Source organism: Synchiropus splendidus, chromosome 3, assembly GCF_027744825.2.
Source record: "Synchiropus splendidus isolate RoL2022-P1 chromosome 3, RoL_Sspl_1.0, whole genome shotgun sequence".
In the NCBI taxonomy this organism is placed as follows: Eukaryota; Metazoa; Chordata; class Actinopteri; order Syngnathiformes; family Callionymidae; genus Synchiropus; species Synchiropus splendidus.
The window spans coordinates 19,232,724-19,258,432 of record NC_071336.1 but is presented as its reverse complement, the minus strand read 5'-3'; the positions used below and the strand labels follow the sequence as shown (position 1 = coordinate 19,258,432).

General features: G+C 42.4%; 1 protein-coding gene across 1 annotated transcript in view; it reads left to right on the top strand.

Moving 5' to 3' along the window:
• dipk2ab (divergent protein kinase domain 2Ab) overlaps window positions 1-24,631 on the top strand; it is a 35,111-nt gene extending 10,480 nt beyond the window's left edge. Inside the window, exons 3-4 of the mRNA XM_053859312.1 lie at window positions 14,610-14,913; window positions 22,266-24,631. Coding sequence (XP_053715287.1) covers window positions 14,610-14,913; window positions 22,266-22,612 — 651 coding nt within the window. The 3' untranslated portion in view covers window positions 22,613-24,631. The remainder of the gene's footprint in view (window positions 1-14,609; window positions 14,914-22,265) is intronic.
• The last annotated feature ends 1,078 nt before the right edge of the window (window positions 24,632-25,709 follow it).

Genomic DNA, 25,709 nt, shown 5'->3' with positions numbered 1-25,709 from the left:
AGGGGATTACTGTTGCATTTATAGTAATTGTTTTATTGTGGACCATATTGTGGACCATATTGTGTGTCATATATGTCATGTATGTCAAAGATTTCTACACAGATTGAGAAACCATATTTGGCACCATGTGATTTATTAGTTAGGTCACAGATACCAGATCACGGAAGCTCAAAATCAAAAGTAATAACATGTTCCCAAAGCTCTGCCAGTGAAAACACTGTAGATATCATTGCTCTCTCAATATTACACCTGGACTTGCAAATGTTTTGACGGATGGACAGATGATGGGAAATTTCTTGCTGGTAGCGATGCTGCATATTTAACTAAGTGTAGGCCAGTTTGTGAAATATTTAGCAATGCATCTGTAAAGGGTTTTTGTTGCTTGTAATTTTAATGTGTCTCTGTTGTTTGGGATTAAGCTGTGAGATCCTGGCTACTAGGCACACAGACTGATGCCCTTTAGCTGACAGTCTTACTTTCACGGAAACCTTTGGAGTTGCTCTCAAGTTGCATTCTATAATCGGTTAATACATTCAGTCGGTTAATGTTATAATCGGTGCACAATGTGGAAAGTCAGAAGGCATGGCACCTGTAGAACATTAGATATGTCCGTAGTGCAGCTCCTCACCCGATTGCTTCCTAGGTTCTTGTTCTTGAACAACACCGTGCTATTTATAACTCACACCAAGTGAGAGGACTCTTTACCATTGCCCAGTTCCTACAAGTCAAGCGAGGCACACTTACGTTGCTTCACATGTTGCACTTTGCTTTCCCGCCCTAATTCACAAGCAGTCAATCAATTTCAATTTCAATCTGGCATTGACCGCGTCTGCTGAGGGAACACAACAATGGCCGTGACCCATGTAGGCATTCAATAGCTTGACCTCCTACCACTCCTCCATTACACATGGAACAGAACACCTCAGGGCTTTTTTAAGGACAAAAGCAGAAACCGGCCTTTGTTAGTCCAGCCGGATCTATAAGATCTAATTAGCCTTGTGATGTCTGCTGGAAACCTCCTTTTTACTCTCGCTGTTATTGTTCTGCCTCCCTTATCTGGTCCTGAGTCTTTTCCCACCCACTGTTTGTATATCCTCCTCAAACTTTGACTGTATAATTCCATCACTGCACTCACCCAATAATTAGCCAAATCTGATCTGGGGTGATTTTGACATAGATGCCACATCGTGATTCAACTTTACATTCCATTTCCCACAGTCCCCACCATCTTGATGTGTTTACATCAAAACAGTTCTATGCATCGACTGGCAACCAAGCTTCTCCGTTATCACACTGTTCTTTACTGCTGATGTTGAATTGTAAAATTAGTTGTGTGTTAGTTTATAAAATGACGGTGGTTCGTTTCGAAATGGTTTTTAGTTTTGTCTCAGCAGGTGGAACATTTGCATGGGGTTTATGTCATATTCATGTTCAATTCAATGAACAAACACAACACTTCTAATTATTATTATTTTTTCCCCTCCCTCAGAGATTCATCGTATCTCTCAGCTCTACTGTTTACAATGTCTAGTCCTTGGATCATATTCAATACTCGAGGTGCTAACCGCAGCTAACGGCTAGTCACAAAACAACCGACAGTCATTGAGTAGCAAGCTGAGCACAGCTAATAAAAAATAAACAAGCAGCATTAACGCGGGCCATCATCACTAATCAGAGGGCGGAAACCGAGGGTAAAGACACACAGTCAGAACCCAGCGTGATACAGATTACGCAAGTCATTCGAGCACTTGGAACCTAATACCACCACCATTATTACGTTGTTAACATAAATTGGAATCAAATGTGATGCTCTGATAGAAGTGGATATGGGGCAGGAGAGTTGGGCGGGACTCGCAGTGTTGGATGCCATACAAATTGTGGACCCTCAGGGTTCTTTTAGAAGTTCTTGACTTGCTCAAAAATGTATTAAAATGCACAATTAAAAAGAAAAAAAAAGGTTTGCAGAATTTGGGCCCTTTAAATTTCATCCCTTAATTCAGGTACTGTCTTCCAATGATGTGTCTGATTTTACAGCTTTAAACAGTGTTTGGATATTAAGCGTCTTAATGACTTGGACCAGCCTGACTGTGAGGTGCTATATATAGTCTCAGTGGCTTCCTGTTGTCATCACTTGCAGTTCAGTGGTTTGGGGAATTTTCCCTCCTCTGGGTTTATCCAGTTGAATAATGTGAATAACATTTTGATCTGCTCAGTAAACTGCACCCTCTCTTAGAACAGCTTCTGTTTCCAGTCTTTTGAAGCAACTGGCAGCAACTCGAACCCAATTTCAAAGAAAAACCAGATCTGCTTTGTCATGGAGAAACAATCTGCTCGGTTGTTTTGGGTCCAGCCAACAATGCGTTTTTGTTGGTTATGAATCCCACAATCACACACACACACACACACACACACACACACACTCTCTCTCACCACCTCCAGTCAGGCGTAATGTGCAATGCATGTTTTCCTTTCTGGACTTAGCATTTCAGTATCACATAACCATGATGTTATTTTAAGAATTCTGGTCTCTAGGTTTTGACTCCAAGTCATCTTGTGTAATTACGAAATGCTGTTTGGATTTCTGTCATTTAACATTTTTAGCATGAAAACTAGATTATAGAAGAATGCCTGGATTATTCTGGATTATTGGGGTTCACGTTTGAATGGTTCCAAGCACTGTTCAGCTCATTTCTTTTAGTCTTCTCTCTCGGATGGCGAAGTATGGCACCTGACAATAAGCCTGGATTTCATACAGAAATGTGTTTAATTTCCTAATTTAGGTTTCATCTGGTATTTAATTCAGATCAAGAAGCATGAACTGCATTGCTCTCCTGCCAAATATCCCGTGGGCCACTGATGTTGATGCAGTTTTTGCAAGTGTTGGGTCGCAGCTTTATTGCAGACTCTCATTACTCTTGAGTGTCAGAATTGGCCTGTGGTCAAGGGGCAACAACTTGTCAACTTGCTCCTTTTTGCGTAAAGTATAGATTATCAAATTTTGGTGTCAGTCTTATCTACTTGAAGATGCAGACAAAGGGGTCATGAAAAATAGAAAATCATCATGGAAGGTCATGTTTCTCTGGATGCAGCTCTGCAAAAACACTACTTCTTTCTGTGATGATTTTGTGGTGACTCAAGACTGGCAAATAGAACCTAATCATTTTTCACATTTACGTGGGTATTTTCAGGGTTTGTGCCAGGACGTTTTTGAAATAGTGGAACAGAACACATCCAGTAAAGTAGCAATTGAGAAACAATGGAACAGATGGGGAAGTTTTGACTTCTGCTGAATTGGTGACAATAAAAACACTTTTAATCACGAGAAGTAAATCTGTGTCCAATCAGCAGCGGCCTGACTCATATGTGTGGCCGGGATTTGTGACTTGAGTCCAGCGAACAACAGACTTCCAGTCACTGAGGTTTCTTAAAACCTTACTGAAGACCTCCATGATGTGTTACGTGTTATCCACTAGTTTCAATTTCATCTTTAAAGAGATTTTTCTGAGGGCATGGCGCCTCTCATTTAAGATGTGGCTGTGCGCCACCATCTTTCACATGTAGTGGAAACCCTCACTTTTCCTGGCTGTATCGTACATAACGTAACATTATGAGGCAGGTTCTGTTTTTCAGCTGTACTCAATTTGACTAAAGCATCAAAGTGGACTCGGCATACCATGTGATCGTTTCATATGTCATCTGCTTAGTTAAATAGAAAGTCCGATGAGATTGAACAGAAAAGTTTGTCCTTCAAAACTCCTTTACATTTCCTTCCTTGAGGAATAAAATGTATGGAGAGTACAGGCGTTGCATTATTAAACTCCCAGTGGCACCTGAATAAAATATAAATTTAGTTTGAGCAAGGACTTCTGTATCTGGATCCAGAGTCTCTCACATCGGCCACAAAAAATCTTAAATGGGACATCTCTGGCAATAAAATCTTGTCATGTTCCCTGCTTGAACCTCATTTGCCATTCTTGGCTTCTCCCTTCTGATGAAATGACACACTGATTCATCAGGTGATGGCTGCGTTTGACGAAGCACATCCAGCTCTGCCCAAAATTAGTTTGATTTAGCCTCGTCTACCCTTCCAAATCATTATGATGGCGAATAAGAGGGAAGCATGTGACCGTGCTCACACCCTTTTCAGTCCTCAGCCCTGTCTTGCTCAGTGAAGCTGAGAACACGATGTGACAGGCCTGTAGGGTTAACTCAGTCAGCAGTGCTCTCATCTCGCAGACACTGATCTGTGCTCTACCAGACACCTCTTTCCCTTTTTCCATTACAGCATCGCTCAACCGACCACCGAGCTTGCTCTTTATTTAACACTTCATCCTCACCTGACGCAAGGATGGAATGACATTACAGAATTTTCTGGTACCATGTCAAACAAATATACTCAAGGTCCTATTGAGAGAATGGCGTGCTGCCCTGTCTGTAGGCCTCTAATGAAGAATGTTATGCATTCAATAGGTCATGAAAAATATAATACCTGTCCACTTCAGAACTTATCCTGTATATCCTTCAAGCCAGCATAAAACCTACTAGCTGGACAGATAAACAGCCTGGTCACAACATGATTTCAAATAATCTTCTGTGGAGTCTTTAAATATTCACCAGCCACTCTTTTCTCATTTTTTAGAGCTGTTGTTTTATATTGTGTTCATGTAGCCCATGTGTCCTCCCATAGCATCTAACTTCTGTTATATGCTAAGAAAGTCCAGAAAATGGTGTGTGAAAGGAGGCTCTCACTTGTGATAGAGAAAAGCTTTTGGATAATGATTTAATGATTCTTTGTAGGCATCTTTCAACAGTACTTGTATTAATTTGTACTTAATATTACGATCCAGCTAGGGCGTTCAGATGCTCAGGTGGGTCACCTCTAGATTTAAATCTAGTGACATAGCCTTTTCTGTCAAGGCTCCATGACTCTGGAACACTCTACCTGAGGAGATCCAAAACGCAAATACCTCCAACCTTAAGAGACATCAATTAAATTGTCTTCCATTTAACTAATGTCATCTGAATTTAGTTATCATCATTTATTTATCATTTATATTATTGGATATCTAATTGAAATCAGAGTTTGTTGAGAAAGCTCGTGCAGTGTTCTGAAAGATGGTGTATAAATAAAGGTAGGTTATTATATTATTATTATTATTATTATTATTATTATTATTATTATTATTATTATTATTATTGTATTTATCCCTGTAATTTCGTTTCAAATAAATATCCCTTATAACATTTCCTGCTGCGGATATTCAAACTGTTTCAATTAAATGTAATGGAAAGGTAAGGGATGGTGATTCTTTTTTTTCTTTTTCACTATTTGTAGCCAATTATTATATACAGTGCAACAGATATGGCTAGTAAAGAATAAAAATCTAGGTTCTTTTTTCACATTTGGATGCAGATTGGATGGATGATTCTTAATTATTAAAGAAAAAAAACTATAAAATGAAAATTCGATCTTGTTCCCATTCTGATGTAATTCCATTCTATAATTTTATAATGCTATTTGTTTCCAAAAATTGTATGGGCCATCCAACGCTGTCAAAGTGTACAGACTCCATTTTTCACTTCAATGCAGCACCAACCCTTTGCACATGCTTTCATTCTCTACCGTCCTGGTTGCAGCATTTCATCTCATATTATCGATTTTTTTCTTTCACTTGTCGGTTTATAACTTCTGGGGCTGCACACATTGTTGCCAACAGGTTAAAAAAAGAACAGAAACCATCTGGCTTTACCTTCAGAAAGGATGAAGCGATTACAATCCATTTCATTGGGCCTTAAATTGGTTTTATTTGTTCGGAAGTGTTTTTAGATTGACTGCTTCAAAATAACAAGGCAGCCTTAAATGAATTAAATGTATCTGAATTATATGACTCATCAGATGGTGAAAAGAGACATTAGCTGTGTGTTCACAGGTTTGTTTTCCGTACTCTTAGCACCATTTAAATAGTCAAATATCCAATATACATTGCTTGCACTTCACAGTACTAAGAAACTCTTGCTTCCTGAGTATTTTGTAATTTTTCTTTCATAATTCACTGAGAGCTGAGTTTCTTCTGCGCACAAGCCATGGAAAACACAAGTATGGCTGCGCATAACCCAGTGTTTGGTGGTCCAATAAGCCCTTTTTGCACATTTTCTAAATGTGCTTATTCACTAGTTTATAGCATCCCATGTACAGTATGTGTCTTCAGATATTGCATGATAAAATCATCGCTGCCACCTTTGAGAATAAGCGTTGCTTAAGTCTTTATATTCCCAACACATTACGTTCTTCTCATCTGCCTTTGTAGGTCATGCCTCTTCACAAAGGAGATCAAAGCCCATTTTGTTTTCTAGTGTTTATTTCCTCTCATTTAATCTCAGACAAGGCACGCTATCGTGGCTTTAGAGTGAGCCCTCTCTCAGAAGGCCACTTCTGTGTCTACGGTCCATCGTTCAATAGCATTTAAGACTGTGATTAAAACGTTTTTGGGTTTTTTTGGATTGGGGGATTGTCCCACTCTTGATACAAAAGAGAGGAAACTGTGCACACTGCTTAACCCGGCATCAAGTACTCCATAACCCTCTTTCATTACCCGTACAGGCCTTTGTGTACAAGCTGAATCCTGTTAGGATAAGATGGGGAGTTATCCGGACCCAGCTCCCTTCTTTTGGCTGCCCTTGCTGCATGGAGGCTCTGTTAGAAAAGGGAGGGGAGCTGGGGGGTGGGGTTTGAGTGTGTTTTTCAGTCCATAGACGTGTGTTGTATTCTCTTATCTAAATGAGCCTGTTTGGTTGTGTTTCTGAAATCATTTTTTCCCCCACTTAAGCTGCATATGCGCAGATAGGCGACAGTGCCTACAGCTGCGCTTACTTAGGCTAAAATGCCTGTGGCGATCCCCACCAACACCACTCCACTTGTACCACCCACCAGATCCTTTTTTAGAACCCCCACCCTCCGTTTCTCAAGGTTTCTACTGTTACAGCCGACACCCCAATGACAGACCCCTGTTTAATGCCCGGCACACAACAGCAGAGAGAGTCATGTGAAACTCATAACTCCTTGGGGCCTTTTTACATGACCACAACCAATATGGATTAGTTTCGAGCGGCTCTTTACTCTCCCGTGTCCCCTGAAAGGCTGGAGGCCTAATGTTGGTGTGAGAATATGCTTTTTAGCACAGCAGCTTGCCTGCAGTAATAAAATTGTCCGCTGCATTAATGCACCAGGCACTTAGTTCTTGTCAGGAAAAATATGAGCGGTCCACAGCATCCTTAAAATAACTTCATGCGGTCAAGGTTAACATCAGAACTCCTCTATGTGGCTACTTGGGGAACTGGTCAACTGCACCTTTTATAATGCTGCATATTCATTAGCACTTCCTTGAACACGAGGTTCTTAATTGCTCTGTGCAAAGAAGCACTTGGTTCTGATGAGAGGATGGAGTGCAGGGTCAGTGATTGCACTCTCCCTCCTCTCCCCTCACCGATACCCCTGATATAATTACTGCTTGCTCTGAAATATACAGCCCTTGATGTTGGCCTCAAACCCACAGCCCTCAGGTCTGAGGCCAAGTTTTACTCCAGTTCCTCTTGAGCTGTGTGGGCAGCATTGCCTTCCAGTCTGTGTCAACACTGCTGCCCATGACTTAATACATTCCTTGTCTTCCAGCAGGGCGATTTATGAGGGCTTTATGCCGGGAGACCCCGGTTCAGGTCAGCTCACGGTTTCTGCTCCCAGCCATCAGCAAGGGAAACGTATACAAGCAGTCTTCCGCCATCATTCTTCACCCTGCTCTCGTTTCCTCGACAGAGCGCCAGGCCACACTGCTGAAAGACCCCACTAACACATTCCTACCTTGCTCACTGGTTTTTGCTTCATTTTCACTCTGCACGCTCATATTCATTCCACATCCTATCTCTTAGTTTGCCTGAAATTATTGATTCATTTTAGGATTTTTCTTCGTTTGCCATTTCTGCTCTCTTTTTCCAATGATGCAACAGCCAATTTATTTGTGAAAAGGCTGTGTGTTGCTTTATGGATTGTTGGCAGCATTACAAAAAATCGGTTAATGTTATGAAACGATCTGTTTACATTCTCAATTGACCTGATAAACGAAGCCCTAAGCACAAGGAAGGATAATCATAAAAAATGTTGACTGTTTTTTTTGTGTTTGTTTTTGTAGACAAGACAACTCAAGACAAGAGCTAGTGTCAGGGCTTTTCTCTGCCAGTCTATAACATGGAGGTTAATAAGAGGCGTCGACTTGTCAAGGTCTGAAGATTGTAATTTTTCTTGGCCCTCCATGCGTCAATCACTGGGGTAAACGGCACCATATTTGCTGTTATTCCCCGTGATTGCATGAACCGTTTTTAGCAGATGTAGAGCACCAAAATGACATTTCATTGAAAGCATTTAAGCTTGGCTCAGCAGCTGCAGAAATATGTTCAATTCTACTTCAGCAAAAAATGTGTCTTTTAATGTGTCAGCAATATGGAAGTTTAACTGTAAGTGATTTTTTAAAGACAATCTTAAGTAGTAGCTCTCCTTTAAATTGTGAAGTTCATATCATGACCTCATTTAAATTATTTTTTTTTCAAAGATCTGTCTTTTGTATATTAATTTAACTGAACTATAAACATGTAAGCACATTGGATCTTAGCATAAATATGATTAAAAAAAGAGTTACCACAATCTTACCTCAACTGAGGTGTTCTCAATTCATTATAGTTACTTCATAAAATGTCACCTATTAGAAGACAAATTCTTCCTTCCAAATTCAATGCAGTCCGTGCAACAAAGACAGCAAATTTGCTCACACAAGCAGAAAAGCCCAGACACAAGTGCACATTTTTGTTTTCTTGGATGTTTTCAGGAAGTGCTGGTGTAGCCATCTTCAAAAGTGCTGTTGTAGGAAGTGACTTTGTTAAACATTTAGTTTTTCTTCACAGTCATTCCATATTGACAAAGAGTTGTTATGACCAACAAGAGTTCATCAACATTCATTAAATAAACTAGGATGAGGTCGATGGACACCTGGATAGATTCTGTAGTCAAAGCTGAGTGGTAAAGTTGAGGTAAATCAAGTTGTTTCCTTCTTTCTGCGGGACCTCAATGTGAAGTTGGTGTCACGTTGTGTGACAAATTCAAGCTCCCCTGAGACCTGTAAAGAAATGGGAGTCCCAGCATTTTTTATTTGTATTAGTGTTAAACTAATCCTTTGCTTCATGCTCTGGCTGGTCCCTTTGTGTTTTATGTATGGAAGCAGCAGATTCAGGAACATAATAGAGAGAGGAATAAGCTGCAGTTGGAGACAAAAAAAAGAAAAGGTGGTAGCACACAAACTATGCCAAGACAGTCTTGCTGCCGTCTCCGTAGGCGCAGTGCTATCACAGTGGACTAAATGGATTTTAAACATGAATAGCACCCCCAAAACCCAGACAGCGCTCCCCAAACACCGTCTTGGCGTAGAAGGTCAGCTGGAGAGCTGGAAGGAAATGGTATTTGTTTTTCCCACTGGAGTCTTGCCGAGCAAATCTACCTTTGCAGACGTGTCTGCATATTAAGTTTCATTAGGATCATTTATTCTTAAGCTTCAGACTGTTTTTTGTTTTTTGTTGGCTAGACTTCCGCATTGAACTGACTCTTGACAAGTCCTGTCCCTACTTGCTATAACCTGGTGGGCAGAAATGTTGAGAATTTGTGCCACACCCTTTTCCAGGCGTTTTACAGCCTCCACACATGAAACACTTTTGGCAAACTACTAATTTCCTGTAAGCGTCAGGAAGTAGCTGGATGGGGACGCCTTGTGTCTTCTTTTCTTGTTAGGCCTCTTCCATGGTTGTGTATGTATTAGCCTGTGTGTGCATGTGTTTGGTGGGTCTATGTACCGGAAAACCAGCCAAGGCAATATCTTGGGAGCCGCTCATGTTTACTCGGCCCCTGAATAGGGGTTGTTATCAGCCCCGGTCACGTTGCATGTTGTCATTCACATGCACAAGGATACAATTTCACATAGACATACGCACATGCACACACACTTACAAAGAGCCTCTTTGCGGACCCGTTCACGCGCCCGTGCCCCCTCCCTAGTGGTCCAGTAGAAGGGCATGTCTTTGTCAGCAGATGTCAGGACGCAGGTGTGTGTTCCTGTGCCTCTCGCTCCATTCGTTTCATCTACTCCTCTTGGGGCTGGCCATTTGTCTGTGGCTCTGTTTCATTTCAGGCCTCTCCAATCCCCCAACATCTCCCTCCAAAAGGATGCCGGTGTGTCTGTTTTATTATAGGGAGGGGAGTGAAAAGCACAAACACCCCTAGTGCTTTCTACCTTTTAACACTATGTTAGTCAGAGTTGAGCCGGGAGTTGCTGTGAGGCCATCCCTAATGAGAAGGCTGTTTTTTTTTTGTCTGGTTTCCAGACTTGCTTTCAGCGTCTCCAAACCTCGCTCATTATTTCTCTGTATGAAATTCTGCTGAAAAGAATCTAGAGTTTGAGCAACAAGTAATTAAGTTTTCGGCTTCTACAAACAGCCGCATTGTCGTGTGTCTGTAGTTGGTCTTTTTGCATTTTTGTTTATTTCTATTCGGATTATGGAATTACACTATTGAAATCTTTTCCTCGCATTACGTAGTCTTCCAAAACTTAATTAGTGATGTTAGAAAGGATTGTCAACTGGAGTGTCTCTTAAAACTTTTGCCCATTTCCCATGTTCCCACACTGTACAAAACAAACTCTGCTGTGACACAACTTGAGGGACGGTGTCGGCTCAAGGACGCCTGAGCTACAGAAAGATGCCATCAGAGTCATGACCACCAGTCTGCTCAGAAATGGTGCACAACAACAGTGGGGGAGTTTGTAATTTATCTTCTGCCATTCGTACACCTCACTGCAGAGGCAAATGGCTTGTACACTGTAGCCTCTTAAAGAGCATTGTGCGGCAAAGTTGCTTTATGTGGTGGTGTTTATTATCCGCTGCAATGGATATGAATTTGTAAACTGCTCAGTGGCTCTCATCCGTGGAATTATGGAATATTAGATGCAAACACTGAAACCCGTAAAGATGACTCTTAGTCGGAGACCCAGTAATCGAGGCAGGGCAATGAACCTGTCAGTGCAGTGAAAGGACAACATCTATGTTAAGAACCATGTATCAGGGCTGGACAGACATGAAGGCGTTCTCATAACAGCTGCTGACAGTGTCTGAAAGTAGCCTTGGGGTATTCATCCTTCTCCTCCCTCCGCTCAGCCACCCCTCCACCCCTTCCAATCTGTTGTCGCTCTACTTTTGCTTCCATTCAGCCTGCAACCTGACAACAAAGAGAGAGATGTGTTTAGCAGGCAGGTCTTTGCTGGTTTATTCCTCGTGTCCACTGGACCGAAGAAATAGAAGGTCTGTTTGTCTCCACGGTTTGCCTTCTCTGTCGCCTTGTCTCTTATGCCGTCTCTTCCCCCTCCTTCCGTTTTCTGACAATCCATCTGCCCACCCTGCAGAGGTGAAAGAAGCCTAGCGCTTAGTGAAGTCACTTAAGCTGTTACTATGGACAGGCCAAGTTTTGTCAACAAGACCAAGAGCAGCTTAGATCGGCGGCGGCATAAAACAATCAGAGGTTCAAATCTGGGTCAAAGGAAACTGGACCTAACAGGGTGCCGTCAGTTTATCCAGATTTTATCTAAGCTCACTATAGCCTGCTGACATTAGAAAGCCATTTTGGAGAAGTAGGATGTGAAGACCCTAATCCCCAGACTCTTGCAGACAACACTCTCATGCTCGGCTTCCGGCTTCTTTGGTTTTAGTGTGCAATTTGTCCAGTTACTTCATGTGAATTTCCCAAACTCTTTGTAACTTGTTCATAGTTAGCTGTTTTTAATGTAATGGGTAAATAATAATTTGTCAAGGCTTTGTGCCAGTTAAACACCTTTGATATAGTTTTGAACAGTTGCAACATTTTTACTTATTTATTATTTTCCAAGAGGACATAGTCAAGAGGGGTAGCGGTTTTGGTCAAGGTGGCTGCCATACCTTGTAATGTTTCAGGAAAGCTTGTTACGTTGCGTCCACATTGCAACACATCCTTAAATGGATTGGGCATTTGATTGAAGTTGATTGCTTACTTTATTTGGTGGCTTATACAGACCGAGTCCAGACAGGATGAAACTGGGAGGATAATGTTGGTACAGCAGTGAGATGTGCTATGATGCATGGTTATGAGACTTGGCTATGACGCAAACACAAGAAACAAAAATACCAGAAATGAAGTTGCTCATGTGTCGTTGAAGTTGAGTCAGAAGGGCAACAAAAAATGTGTATTAAAAATCTGAGGAGCAGCTTTTACGGAAAAGTTTTGGGACAAAGTTAGGGAGGCCAGATGGTTTGGACACATGGAGAGGAGAGACTGGGTTCATGTTGGGCAACGAATGTTGGCGATGAGGATACTATAATAGGTAAAATGCAAGAGGAATTCATGTAATGATGTGTGTGGTAAAGGAGGGCTTTACGCTGGTGGATGCTCAAGATTGGTTCAAGTGGGGGAGGCTGACTTGCTGTGGTAACCCCTGGATACCACTTGGTATCACTGTTTTCATATCAGATATTATCATGTCATATGCATCAACTCATATATGTAGTTGGGGTGCAATAGTTTAGCAATATCAAAACCATTTTTCCATTTTCCATTTTATCAAAACACAATTACAAATTAGGCATTGATGTACAGTATTTTAGATTTCAATATTACTCATCACTCATGTTGTATCACATACTCGTCTCGCTGTCAAGTTGTACCCTTATTTTTAGGCTTTCTCCATCAACTGTGCCTGTACTTTTATTAAACAAATGGATACATCTTGCTTCAATTTTTGCATGACAGCAGGATTCACGAGTGCGCTACATTTCCCCATTAATCTTAGAGGCTTTGAGGAAGTTGAGGGAAGTGGTTGCTGAATCTGGCGAGCTCAGACAGTCGGGCTACAGCAAGACAGTTTCCAGGTCAGACTTTTGTCTGCCCCTAATTGATTGTGTCACCTCAGGGAAATGGGCTTAAACCAATACTGCATTGACTGCAACTTGGCTGTCCTTTCCTCGTGGTGCACGTTTTATTTATAGATAATGGGAACAAAATATTCTGCACGTGAGCTTGATTTTACACTTACTCTTACAGAGACAGAGTGATATGATCTCAATTGATGTTCTCAATATTGATTTAGATTCTGTTACTCATTTCAGTTAAAAATGTGAAACTTGTTGAACCGGTCTCTATTTATTGTCAGAGTGAAAGAGCTCAGCAGAAATGCCATAGCAGCATTGAATGCAGTTGCTAGCCTCCAGCAGTTATCTATCTTCTGTTCACCAATCTCTATTTCACACCTTGTTCCACAAACTCTACATGGTAGCAACAGTAGCTACTCACCAGGTGGGGCTTTAATGTGTTTTGCGGAATAATTTGCATTTCATTAAATATTTAAATCAGCTAAAGCAGCCATGCATATTTAAAAACATTTATGCAGACATTTAATGTTGGCTACGTATTAAATTACCAGCAGTGTAAACTGAGGCATTACCGTCGTCGTGGTTCACAGTCTACCTGCGGTGATGAGTTGTGTTCTCTGCCATATCTCTGATGCGATATGCGGGCTCCGGATGTTCCTGGGAAACATGATCGCTCTTCTTTCTCTCTGTGTCAGCAGGTGGTGGTGGCTGGCAGTGGTTGACTGATTTGTTACACAGGAATTGTGGGTTATCATTAAACCACCATATGGCTCCGTCGCTGCTTGTGAAAGATTGACTGCTTTAGCAGGACTTTTTATTGTAGGGTCGAGTGAAACTTTCATCAGAAGAAAAGGGGTGTGCGGTTGTTTTTACTAATATTTTTTTTTCCTATTGGAACAGTAACATCACCTATATTCTTAAAACTGAAAACTGACTAGAATCTCTCAAAAGTGTGATGTCTTGAGAGATGCGAGTGAAATTCTACAATGAGGATAGGTGTATCCTGCTCTTATGGATTAGATTAAACCAGCAATACAGAGTGTTTCTTGTGCATTTGACTTGACCCTGTTAGAATTTTAAACCAAGATGAAAAAAAGCAACTAAAACTTGCATATATCAGTTCACGCTCAACCTATTTCATTCCTGCCCTTAACACTTCACATGTTTGAAATGGACAGCATACACTTCCAAGCAATCGACTGTACTGCAGTAGGTTGGTTTTATTAAGTTGTGGCGTCTGAAACAGGCCCACAACCCATATTTTTGCTGTCAACTCAAAATAGAAATTAAGCCGATGGACAGCTCATATCTAAAAATAAACACATTTGATAGACTCCTAACTCACGCTAACACTTTATATGCATTTTGGTTAACTGATCCACAGCTTTTGGGTTTTTTCCCACTTCAGAATTATTTGAAGCTCATCTCATGACCACTTGATTTAATCCTGATTATGTACCTTGAGCTGGTGATCTAAGGTGTGGCCCTAGTTTCTGCCAGACGAGTTAATAGTTGACTTTTCTGCTTGAAGCACTCGAACCAGCACTACAGAGAATCCTGATATACCAGCGCTTATCCTCGTTTGTTTACACTTATGCTATGTTTGTCTTTTTTTTTTCTCCTAGAGCTTTCCATCAGATGAAGGGTGGCCGTTTGCCAAATACCTGGGAGCATGCGGGCGCGTGGTTGCTGTCAACTACGTGGGCGAGGAGCTGTGGAGCTTCTACAACGCGCCCTGGGAGAAGAGAGTAGACTTGGCACGGCAGTTGATGGACATCGCTGAGCAGCTAACGAACAACGACTTCGAGTTTGCCCTCTACCTTCTCGACGTCAGCTTTGATAACTTCGCTGTCGGCCCACGCGACGGAAAGGTCATCGTTGTAGACGCTGAGAACGTACTGGTGGCGGACAAAAGACTGATTAAGCAGAGTGAGTGACAGCGTACACCGTGACATAAACACACAGATTCGGAAGTGAAGACTCTTTGTTATCACAATTAACCAGTGTATGAGCTATGACTATTTCTTAATGTTCCTATCTACTGTTGCTCTTGACATGCGCTGAAGTGTTCTCCATATTTTCACTCATTACATTGTGAAGTGCTCTACACTTTCTAATGGATTCCTGCATCCCAGTAACGTCGTCTGAGATATGTATATTAGGGTGGAACGTTTATTATGTTCCCTAAAATTTCACTTCAGTTGATGGATAAAGCATTGTTTGCTAAGTCCATATTAACTTCCTCTGTCTAATTTGTGAGAGCTGGAAAAGAAGCATAACGCTGCTTACAAGGCGAGACGATGATGGCAAAAAGGTTATAAAAACCTGATCTCACTGCTGATGAGATGAGATGGAAAGAGGATGCTGTGAGCACTGTGTGTGCCACCTCACGATTGTGAAGTGAGTAGACCAGAAAGTGGAACTTGCCACGTTTTCTTTGGGTGGAAATGAACTTAGACACACTCTTTTATTTATTTATTTATGTATTTATATTTCTTTCTTTCTTTCTCAAACTACCCAGTGGACACAGGTATTTGCCTGCAGGTGTACACAGTTGTGGCTTACTTTTATTAAACCTGCAAATGGATTTAAGAGGAGGAGGCCTAATCTAGTCCAGAACTTGGCCTGGAAAATGTGTTCAATTTAAATTAATTACCTGCTATTCCCCAGTGAATTACACATTGATATATCTTTTACTCTGATGAATTTAACTCTGAATGCCTTATGTGCTACTTTAATTCGGATGCCGACCAAAGCTCCCAGAAAGCCCTGCATGCTGTCAGACATATAATTGCCAACTATATCTTGAGAGGTAGCCGCTAAGGTTTGAGAACGGGCTCTCAGGAGACGGTCTGCTGCTGGCAAATCTGCACATGCTCGGAGTCTCTTCTAAGAATATACTTATCCAACGCACCTTCTGTCTCTGACATGCTCATTGCCATCAAAGCAAAGATAGTTCAGATAACGAGCCATCTCCACTGCCCTAGTTTTTCTTTTTTGCCTCTCAAAATAAACCTCATCTCAAGGATGGCGAGAGATCCACACACCACATCGTCACCCTGGCAGTTTCCGAACTCTTACTCCTCCCTGCAGCCGGAGAACAATAGGCGGGGGACCACACAGTCCAGTGTTTCTATCATTTCTGCAAGAATCCCATTACAGTGATGAACTGTTATATTGTCTTCTGTTGGTGTGGTCCCCACAGCCATGCCCTGCTGCTTCTATGAAGGGTTTTCCTAGCCTCTGAGAGGTATGATGTTTACATCTGCGATAAGGTACTTATGTCCAGTAGGTATCGTACACGATATGCCGCCAAACACAATCTCCACAATGACAATTCTGCATCTCACGATAAATTCAATAGACACGTGACTCACTCACTGCATTGGACTTGCATACATGAACATGATGAAACCGTGACGGCGCTCCGCACTCTACTGCTCCGCGGAATTTGACAGCCAACACCGGCGTGTGACAGTCATGGAGAGTGTGGTGGGTCACGGTCGTAGTTTTTAACCTATTTTTAATACAGGGTACCTTTGATAATGACACTGGTCGACTCTGAGTCTCTGGATTTGGATTATGCGTTATTAGATGGAGTGGTCCTCATAGGCTTCCTGACGCGGTCGTCTGCCTCAGTTCACATCAACACATGCAGGTCTCCCGCTGCACTAGTTGGATGTTGGATGGATATCCGCTCCGGTATTGGCCGCGGCGTCCTCTTCCGCATCCCCGATTATGGTTCACAGATTGTGGACACTCACAGGCAAAGGCATCAGTTAGGGACCATCAACAAATTCAAAAGCGGTCAAAGTATTAGTGAAATCTTCAATAGGTCATTGAAAAAAAAAACATTTTAGAAGAGAGAATTATGAAAAGGTTTTTCATCACACAAGACAAAGGACTGACAATTTGTATAATGATTTGGAGAATAGAATATGACTAAATGATCATTTATTCAAATTATTTCTAATGTTTCTTCAATAGCATCTTGTCTATAGTTAAAGCCAAGTGTTAAGAGACATGAGATACAGCAGACAGACGGCTCAATTTAACCCCTAAATAAAGCTGGCAGAGCAGTTTGTCAGACACGACGGTTCAATGAGAGACACGAATCATTGAATTTCTTATATCTGCACTTAGTTAACTATTATATTTAAATATAAACAAATAATGATGTTGGAGACAAACTCCACTAATAAGTTTCATCATGTAACAGTTTCAAGAGAGACTGTAGTGTCCAACACATGGAATAGAATAAAAATGTATTTATTGTGATGATTATTGTTATCGCCGAAATAAGAACATTTTTAACTGTTTTGTCCATATCGCCCATATCTAAAGTCCAGAGTGTAACAGTGGGACAAAGAAAACCATCATTCATATGATTTCAATCACTTAAACTGCCTTGTCATTCCTGTGCTACAGAAGAAACGAGTTCTTCTGACACATCAGAAATAATCTGCCCTCATATCCAGGCAAAATTATAAGTGGATCATATGGACTCGGAAGGTCAAAGTCATGACATGCCATCGGCAGTAGTTTATGCCTTAAGTGTCGCCTTGTAAAATGATGTACTGCCATTTTACCTCTCGACAGTCCCTACTTAATAAATCCTTAATGTAGCACTAATCGCGAAGTGGAATCTGCCTTATCAAAAGACAGTGATGGAGAGGCTACTTAGCAGATTGATGATTTTAGATCTCACGTCTACGGGACACTAAATCCACACAACCTCAACGTCATCCAAGAACTCTTCACTTGCCAGTTAGTTTGACAGCTACCATGCTAGACAACACACTGCTCATGGCCCTGTTAAAAAGTGAATTGTGGCCTTGCGAGTCACAGCGTTGGACTTCTTTGTAATGCAAGAGGCTCCGATCGTGTCGGCCTGTGACTGAGAGGTTGCTGGTTCCTATCCAGATGTGCATGCCACTGGGCTAGACACATAACCCCTGCTTACTCTTGTCGGTTCAGATGGCATGCAGGGTCATTGCCTACTGCCATTGTTGTGTGATTGTGTGTGTGAATGGTGGGTGACTTAGTTAAGCACTTTGGGTGCTGGATTAGCATCAGGCTTCTTTGTGATTAGCTTCAGGAATGATACTGTCCTCCACTGCCATTCCTTCGTTCGATGGATACATTTTGACCACTAATCTTTGCAGGCCATGATGTCAATGTGATTTATTGGTGGTTGTTTTTGGTGCCCTTATAGAGGTTTGAATGTTATTTCAAGAAACTCCGTTCTTCACTCTTCTGGGCCTCATAAGAAGGCAAGGGGGGCCAGATTTGGCCCACCGGCCCAGAGTTTGACATGTGGTGTTGAAGGATAAGAGATACATTTTTATTTATGAAGTTCTCAATGTTATTGTGTTATTATTGTATATAGCTTTACACCAAAGACGAAAGGCGTGTGAGCAGGATATTTTCTGTTGCTAGTCACTTGTGTTATTGTATCCTCAGTCACACAGTAATGTCTCCCTCCTGCTTAATTACGGTGTGTGCCTTTGTCTGAATGAAACATTCACCTTATAACCCAAAAAAAAAAAGCAATTTTCTTGGCTGTCAGGATTGTTTTTGGGAATGCTGATACGGTTAATGTGTCGGACAACATTTGGAGCGCGACGGCTCAAGCTGCTTACTCCGTCCAATCGGAGTTTGTGCCATGAGGATGTTTATGTGCTGCTTCTCAGCTGATGTAGAACGTCTGTATGGCTTCCAAGTGCGACAGTTCGAGAGGAAAGAAAAAAAGAAAGAAGGAATTAATGAGAACTGGAAGATGACAAGCAAGTGCTGGATAGCATTAGCAAAGAGACAGTGACCTTCCACCGGCTACAAAAGCAACGAGGCTGGTCCTGCAGTGGGAGCCTTGGTAGAATTGATTTCAACCAGCTCCAGTTGATTTGCAAATCAAACAAGCGTCCATCAACCAACTAATTAGTGGGATTTACTTTGATGCCGAAGGGTTGGGCCAGAAAAAAGACACGGATCTCTGTTGTTTGCTCAGACAAGTGGAGCGAAATAAGTCATTTCTTATTGAGTTCAGGGCGTCTGACTAGGGTTTCAACCCTAGTGGCTTTTTGCTGCACGTGCTGCATAATCCCAGACTTTTCCCATTCTCCTCCCTCTCTTTCTCTCTCGCTCTGTCTTTCTCTCTCTCTCTCTCTCTCTGGCAGACGTGCACACACGCAGCAGCTTGAAACACGGCTGTATCGGCTTTCTCTCTCACTCTCGCTAATGCACTCTTACACAGGGCGTGCATTGTTAAAACAAGCTCGTACTCTTCAATGCCACTAGTACGGCCATGCTAACAAGCATTTCGGGCCCAAGTCCCTTTTCGGTTCAGCCCTACAGAGGAGTGAGCAGAATGCATACAAGTCTGACCTCTTCTCATATTGAGCTTGTGTGTAGTGAGTCCTAGTAGCGTGCTCGTGGCTCTCTGGTCGCAGCTAATGGTGCCACTGAGTGGTGTGTCATAATTCTGTCAGAACAAAATATATGTCACTGAATATGTCCCATTTAAGTAAACACACACTGTGTTGTAAATACATCTAGATATAGTGCGCAGAGATTTAGAGACAGGGTCGAACCCCAAAGCGGGATTTCTGCCAGGATTTTTGAAACTGTGGTGGGAATAAAGGGAGACTTCTCTCCAGTCTGCGGCCATCCTCACCCAGTCGGTCTGTTCATGTGTCCAGCTGGAATGCACGACTTGAGTATGGGACTTCAGTCATTAAGATGTTTCCTTCTGGATTTGACAGTTTAAAGCGCACCAAAAACCACCTTGTTCATCTCCACATCCGTGATGCGTTATGTGTTATCCCTTTGTTCCAATGTTTCCACTCTGTTTAAATATGTTTGATCACATGAGGTGTCATCTTAAAACGGAGATCAGTTGGCGGCTCTTATTTAAGCCGTGGCTGTGCGCCTTGCTCGTAGCGGAAACCCTGCAAAGTGCTATATTGTTTCCTCAGCGGGTTGCTAGCTTTTTTCCTCTTGGCTAATAATCTCAGTTATCCACCTATAAGTAAACACCTATCTTCTGTCACGTACGGTTGTAGGATGCTATCTGTTCTTGAATGTTTCCAAGCAGACTGACTGCTGTTTCGATAGACCAGTAACGGTTCATTCTGCGCTTGTGAATCCTTTGTTCCCTTTTTTTTATTTTATTCCTAGTGTCAGCCCCCTTTTTTATTTTTGAATATTTAGTTGTAGAGTTAGGAGGGGGGGTGTTAAGAAGAGGGTTTGAAATGGAAGTTCCAAGTCAAATTGGAGAGGTTGAAGAAAGTAGGAGAGGTGTATCACGGGAGATTGACGCGAGCTGTCCCTAGATGGAAAATGCTCAAAGACAAGCGAACTCTTCAGTATATTCTTAGACCCAAACAACACTCCACAGTTCCCTGTTTAATGCTGAGGTTTTATCTTTATCAGTTTAAAGACTTCATTTCAACTCTGACCTTGCCATTGTTCCCCAACTCTCCGACAACTTCATCCATCATTGTCCCGATAGACCCCCGTGGAAGTTTGTCGTCCAACGACTGCAAAATCTTGTCTTCAGTAAAGTCTTGAATTTTGTGCTGAGCTCATCTTTGTCCTTGAGAAGCGCCTCCCTCCTTTTTCTTTTTAAGCATTCTTTCGGTGTGGGCGTCTCTGCGCGCATGTGTGTACTCTTCACTCAATTGAAGCAAACAAGAACGGGGCGTCCTCCTGATGGCGTCTGTCAGTCACGGCTCAGGTGTAATGTACGGTTGGCACCGGAGCCTTAATTGCTTTCACCTCCCTTTGGAGCATGTGTCTACATCTTCATGCATTTATGTGTGTGGGCTCTCTCTCCTTCTCTGGACCTCGGTCGAGCTCCATCTTCATCACCTGCACTGATTAAGGTTGATGTGCACCTCCTATTTAAGGATTTACAGGGGGGTCTGTGCTCACAGGGCATCACTCCATTGATTGAGTTGTACTCCTGAGGAAGAGGGAGTCTTCAACAACAACGAGATACTATGGGTTTGTGGAAGCTGGGTTTCGCATTTCCCCTCTGCACGCTGTTATTGATCTCTTTCTTTTTTAATGCAATGCACTAAATAATGGCTCTCATTTCAGGTTATCTACTTTCTCTCAAAAGTACTGAGCAGCGATAGAAGTTTTGTTTTCCTCTATAAATCTTGAAAACTTGCAGATTCATGAATATTTAATTCGCAGAAGACATTGAAAAGAAAATAGCACTTTGTCGTCTGCGACTGTGGCCAGGATCAGAAAACAGAAGAGGCAGTGGAGACTGATCGCTATTATTACTTTGTTATACTGGAGTTTTGGCTATATCATCATGATGTCTTTGAGTCCCATTTTGGTCAGGGATTTAACTTTTGTTTCATAGCAATTTAGGTCATTCAAATGTGTTTGTTTTTCGACCAGATTAAATACATTTGTCCAACACCACGTGTTCACGGCAGAGACATGGCAGGGTGTGCATTTTTCTGGCAGCAGATTCCTTGGCTAACTTGACACCTTGGGTTGCGTTGGTGTTTGGGACCGGTCGGCGGCTCGAAGCTATTTATCATGCTGGTCTTCCATGTGAAGTGTGAGCACAAATACCCATTAGCTTAAATTACAGTGGGCGCCGGGAAGTTGACTTGAAACTAACCAAACAACTTGGGACACAACCATCACAACATTTAGACACATTAGCAATCGCTCTCATCCAGTTATTAATGTTGTCTGCTTCCCTCTTGTCTGTATCCCACAACACGCTCTCATCAACTTTCTTCTTCTTCTGCTAGGAAAGGATTTGGGTGTTTTAAAGTGGACTTTCATGTGGAGGCAGATGACTGGTTATTTAGTCATGGATAAATGGACAATCTGTCAGTGCACAACAAGCAGCCACAGAGCTGTGACTTGGTACAGATCCTCATCCTGTGTAACTTGAAAATACATTGTGCGATGTTCGTTTTTTAACAGCCGGTGCCAGAAGACACATGCCTGGCAACCTACACGCTGAGTCATCATCTCACTTTTTCTGTGAGAGTTTTCATGTTTGTCAGCCGTGAGTGCGTAAAACACAAGCCCATTTGGTGAGGGCTGAATGAAGGCCCCAGAGAAATGATAACGTCTTGCTGGGTGTTGTTTCGTTCCTGGCCCAGTGGGTCCCGCGTGACGTTGGCATTTTTTAATAGTCAATCTTAGTCCTCGCCTGACTAAGTCTGAAGTCGAAATGAAGTCATTTGCTGCAACCTCGGACTCCTGAGTTGGCTGATTTATCTGACTTTATCTTGGTCTCTCTACAGACAAGCCGGAAAACTACGACGTGTGGTACGAAAGCCGCTTCGAGGAGTGTGACCGAGAGGCCTGTCTGTCATTCTCCAAGGACTCGCTCTGCTCCAGGGTCACCGTGGACCACAACTACTACGCCGTTTGCCAGAACCTGCTGTCGCGGTACGCTACGTGGCGGGGCACGACGGGCGGCCTCCTCCACGACCCCCCTGCCCACATAGCCAAAGATGGACAACTAGACGCACTGCTGGATGAGTGCACCAAACCCAAGAAACGCTACGGCCGATTCCAGGCGGCCAAGGAACTGCGCGAGTACCTCACACAGCTAGCTGCCGCTTCTGTTTCTGCTCCAGCCAGGTAATTAATGGACTTGGCGTCAGCCTGAGAGACAGTAACTCGAACCCCTGACACCCTCCAAACCCCGGTTCTTGTACATGATGTCATTCGCTCTCCCGTGCAGAGGAGCAGGAAGTTGTTGCGTCAGGAAATGTAGGAATCACATTTCAAAGAAGTTCATGAAAGCTGTATCTATTAACTGGCATTGCTTTGAGGTTAAACAGGATCCAGGAAGCGAGTCATTCTGGCCAGCGCCGGGATTGAGAGAAGCCAACTCCCCTCTTCACAGTCCGTGGAGAGGAATTTGGTGGGGAGAGGGGGGGGAGCAACAAGAAAGGGCTTTAAGAGACTCATTGGACCAGACAATGTGTTCAAGCAGCAGCAGCACCGCCTCCATCCTGCTCGAACCTCATTTCTTGTTAAATCCAATTCCAAGTCTTTCCCCTGATTTTAAGGTTAAATCCAAGGACGTTTCGTTCATTTTTGTTTGGTGGCAGGGCGCGTGGAGGCAGCGTCACTGCGCTGCTGTGGGCCTGCAGGGAGGAAGGGGGCGGTAGCTTCAGGGCTTTGTATTTTCATGCAGGAGTGAAATAGACCCCAGGCAGCTGTATATGTCTAATTCCCTGCCTCTTTAATCAATCACTCGATTTGCAGGATCCAGAATTGTGGCAATCTATTTTTTTTTTCAAAGAGGAACCAGAGGACGAGAGAAGCAGCTGCGCATAGGAAAGTGATAATTGTCCCATGATGGAGATATGCCTATACCAAAGAGGCTGCATGTTGTGTTAGGAACTCCAAAGGAGGGAAGAGTGATGACACTTCATCTCCTTTTCCCAGGCGAGATTTGTTTTACTTTTATTTTCTGAATCAACATGTGCACCATCGCTAATGGGCTCTCGGCTTATTTTGCTGCACTGTGCCGCCAGAATCCACATCTATTCATTTCCCTTCTTTTGCTTTGACATCACAATTTCAAGCGTCCGCAGGTGGCGTGTACATTGCAAATTATTCTTTATTAGTGTGGATACACAGCCAGAACTTCAATGGAGACACAAAAAAGTCTTTTGAATTAAATGAATTGGCAAATCCATTTGAATAGATTTTGGGAAGTAATACATAAGGGAACAAGGTGAAGAAATAACTGATCGTATTTGTGATTTACAGTGAAACTAAATTCTGCAAATTGTGCCGATGCCAGATGGAGACAGTCGATATCCTCTATACTGTGCATTTTCATCTGTCATGCTTTATTGAACGTCCGCAACTGCTATCCATCTTTCTCAAAAGAAGGCGAATAGAACTTGAAGAAATGTCATCTATGATCTGCTTTGATCAAGAGAAACTTAAATCCCAAATGCCACATCAAAAGGTAACCAGAAGTTTCATGCTTCGCTGCAGTTGTTAATCAAATAGAATTGGCTTAAAACCTGCATGTCTAAATCCACAACCAGCAACTGCTGCATTCTGGAAGGAAAACGTCGCAGCCCTCGTATTCCTGTTGAATATTTCAACACCACTTAGAGTTTGGGTTGATTTTACACTCACTGGACCAACAAATTGAATCATAATTGCAAATAAAGTCGCTTTTGCAGCATATGCTTTGTATATCTTGTGTCCTGATGTGGTGAACGAGACGCTAAATGCCCAGCGGATTGACGGTCAATCTACAGCAACTCAACATGCACCCCTCCATCTGTGGGGAAAGCGAGGAGGCTGTTTTGTTTGGCTCCCCCCCCCCCTCTTTCCTATGAGACCTGTGGAGATGAAACACGTCGGTTTGGAAAAAAGCAATAAAGAGAGGTTTGGCTAATGCATTTTGAATTACCCCCTGTACCCCGTCTATGTTGTGTTGTATGTATTTCCCTAGTGTGGACAACAAGAAAGATTTGCTTAAATTACTGTCCACTTTTGTACTGTAATGTTTCTTTTTGAGTACAATATCAGCAGTGTCTGATTTTTCCTGTGCCTTTCATTGAAAAGTTGTATTGACAACTTTTAGTGGGTTTAAATATTAAAATAAATGAAGATCTATATATAGATATATAATTCAGCCTCTTCTGTGTGGACTCTTCTTGACTCGTCTCAATCTTCATATTCCGCCGTCGTGCCGGCGCTTTAGACTCGTATGAGCTGTAGGATTTGATTCAGAGCGGCACAGCTGGGTGTCTGTTTGCCAATTCCTCTTCCTCGTCTCTCATTCTGTCCTCTCCGTTTTCATCTTCAGTATCTTCATCTCGACTCTAATTTGGATCTGAGCCTCACTTCTCTCTGTTGTGCTCCTGACTCAAGTCTGCCACTTTAATCCATATTTGGGAGTTTGAATGTGTGGTTTTTGTCAGAGATTTTCAAAAATGATAAGCATACTGTGCTGAAAGTAACGCATTGTCATCACAGGGAGACGTTTTTCATAAACGTGAATGTTCCATTTTATTGCAGAGGCCATGTTTTGAGAAATTCAACGATGTGTTTTCTTTTATTCCTCCCTTTCTTGGTCCAGCAAGCCCAAAACTACAGGAGCTTTGCTGTTTGTCTAAATTGTGACAGTTTACTGTCAAGAAAAGGGAGTGTGTTTCAGTAGCTGTCCTTCTAAAGAAGTGATGTTTATAAGCTACTACACATTCTCACTCCTCAGTCGTACCATAGTGATGATCAAGGAGACTTCTCCATCCTTCCTGACTTTTAAAAACAAGGCTTGGGGTTAGGATGAGGAGGCGGTGATCGTGAGCTCATGATGCTACGTGGCATATTGTAAATACTGTATTATCTTACGTGATGTAGTATTTGTAAGCAAGTGTAAGTGACATGGAAGAGAGGAACCATGAGGACCACCACCCTTAAGCCTGGACGGCAGAGAAATGCCTCAATTGATTCAAATGGAAGCGCAACATGCTACATGCAAGGATGACTTCTGGCCCGCAAGTCCACTTGATGATTGTCACTGTGTTACTCCTTATAGGACAGAGTGTTTGTTGGCTTCTTTATAGCAACTGATCTTTGTCTTTCAAACTCCCTCTGAGAACCTCACTATCCTCACTTCTATAAGCAGGCTGTGTATTGGCAGGTTTCTTGCGATACGATATGTATTGTGATACGATGCATTGCGGTGTGTTGTGATGCTGTAA